The 2,269-nt window shown below is 49.1% G+C and overlaps 1 protein-coding gene across 1 annotated transcript; it reads right to left on the bottom strand.

The window, feature by feature from the left end:
* Positions 1 to 220: 220 nt before the first annotated feature.
* Positions 221 to 1,765, bottom strand: LOC108769816 (uncharacterized). Its single transcript, XM_018521025.1, has one exon. The coding sequence runs from the start codon at positions 1,763 to 1,765 to the stop codon at positions 221 to 223; it is 1,545 nt and encodes a 514-aa protein (XP_018376527.1).
* Positions 1,766 to 2,269: the final 504 nt, after the last annotated feature.

The raw sequence follows: 2,269 nt of genomic DNA, 5'->3' as shown, positions 1-2,269 counted from the left end.
CGTGGCAAGCCGAGCTAACACTAACTTAAACTAATGATGACATAAAGATAAATAGCGTCGATACACTTTACAATTCAGCTTAAAACGAATAAAAAAAAAATAATATTTATAGAGAGATACGGAGATTCACATATATGAAGACTAGGATAATGATAACTCATTCGAAAATATGATCGAGCGAAACTTAGCTCGATTACGGAGTGTTACGCACGACAATGATTCACGCGGAAGCGTCGCTCAAATCGACTGGCAAGAAACAGTTTGACGATTGATCGTTTGTATGTAGATTTCGCGGTTTTGACAGTGACGACGCGAGTAATCCGTCGTCTCCAACGTGACATTCGATGATACGACCAAGCTCCCACTTGCACGGTGGTGCGAGGGGGTCGCGCAAAAGAACCAAGCGTCCGACTCGAGCAAGCCTTTGAGCGACGCGCCATTTTAAGCGTTGCTGCAATCCGTGCAAATAGTCGTTCGACCAAGCCTTCCATAAGCTTTCGTTTTTTTGCTTTACGAGTTGCCATCGAGTCAGACGGGTTTCCTTTGTTTCAAGTAGCGTGGGCGCCGGTGTCGCAGTAATTGCGTTGCCAATTAAGAAGTGGCCCGGCGTGAGACATGAATCATCGTCGAGATTCTCCGACATCGGTGCGATCGGACGCGAGTTAAGACACGCTTCGATTTGACAGAGCAGCGTCGTGAGCTCTTCAAACGTTAGCGTGTGTGAACCGATAACTCGCTTCAGATAATACTTTACGCTTCGCACCCCCGCTTCCCATAGGCCGCCGAAGTGAGGGGCGGAAGGAGGTATAAAGTGCCAACGAACTCCTTCGCACGACAACTTGCTGCGTAAATGTGAATCGTTTCGTGCGGCTTGCAGCGCAGCCTTGAATTCGCAGTCGGCTCCTAGAAAGTTCTTTGCATTATCGGAGTACAAGTCGGTAGGTATCCCGCGCCGAGAAGAAAAGCGCTCGTAGGCTGCTAAGAATGCGTCGGTGGTATAGTCACTTACTAATTCGAGATGGATGGCGCGAGTCGTCATGCAGATAAATACGGCAATATACGCTTTCCGCGATTTATGCCCGCGGCCGGAATTCATTCGAACAGGAACGGGCCCGGCATAATCAAGACCGCAATGTATGAAGGCGTGATCGACTTGTCGTATGCGCATCGCGGGGAGATCGCCCATCATCTCATTCGGAACGGTAGCTCTTTCACGCGTGCATGGAATGCAGCGATATACGACGGAGCGCACCGTTTGGCGAGCGCGAAGAATCCAATAGTCTTCGCGTAAAGCATGTAATGTTAATTGACTACCGGCGTGAAGCGCGCGTGTATGAGCGTGTTGTATTATCAACATCACAAGGGGATGCGCGGCGAGTACAATAGGATACTTGACGTTATACGAGAGTTCCGATTTTCGCAATCTGCCGCCGACGCGAATTAAATTATTGTCATCCAAGAATGGATTGAGTGAGATCAATTTGCTGGCCTTCGCTACGGTATTCGACTTTCGTAAGCGAGCGACCTCGTCGTGAAATAGATTCGTTTGAATAACGCGCAGCCAGAATATTCGCGCGATTTGATATTCGTCCACCGACACTACGTCAGGTGGGCTGAACCTAGGTTCATTATCCGGCGGTCGCCTTTTTATGACGCGATCTCGCAACTTATTAATGAAGCGTATTAAATAAGCGGTTACGCGGATAAGCTTTGGCCATGAGGAATAGCGAAACGCTAAGTCCCATTCCGAGTCGCTCTGAAGCATATGAACGACGACGTTCGACCGTTCTTCGAGCGATGTCTCGAAGTCGGGTTGCTGAGTTACAGCTGGCCATTGGCCTGACGGGAGCTTGAGTCATTCGGGGCCTTGCCACCAAATGGAGCTTTCTTTTAACGAAGATGCGGAAATTCCGCGGGATACTAGATCCGCGGGATTGTGATGAGTAGAAACGTGATGCCAGATGGCATTCGGGAGTTGCGTTTGCGCCGCGTTTACGCGATGCGCGACAAATGTTTTCCATCGAGATGGAGATCGGCGTAGCCATGCAAGGGCGACGGTTGAGTCTGTCCAACAATGACAAGGAATGTCGGAGAGCTCAAATGTCATTCGAACGAAAGACATCGTTCGAGTTAATAATACTGCAGCGGATAACTCGAGTCGTGGAATTGTTAACGGCTTGAGAGGAGCGACCTTTGACTTCGCGATGAGGAGCAAAACGGTAACGGAGCCTGAAATCGAGATTACTTTCAGATATACGATGGCAGCGTA

Source organism: Trachymyrmex cornetzi, unplaced genomic scaffold, assembly GCF_001594075.2.
Source record: "Trachymyrmex cornetzi isolate Tcor2-1 unplaced genomic scaffold, Tcor1.1 scaffold955, whole genome shotgun sequence".
Lineage (NCBI taxonomy): Eukaryota > Metazoa > Arthropoda > Insecta > Hymenoptera > Formicidae > Trachymyrmex > Trachymyrmex cornetzi.
The sequence above is the reverse complement of the archived record's forward strand: the minus strand, read 5'-3'. Positions and strand labels throughout refer to the sequence as shown.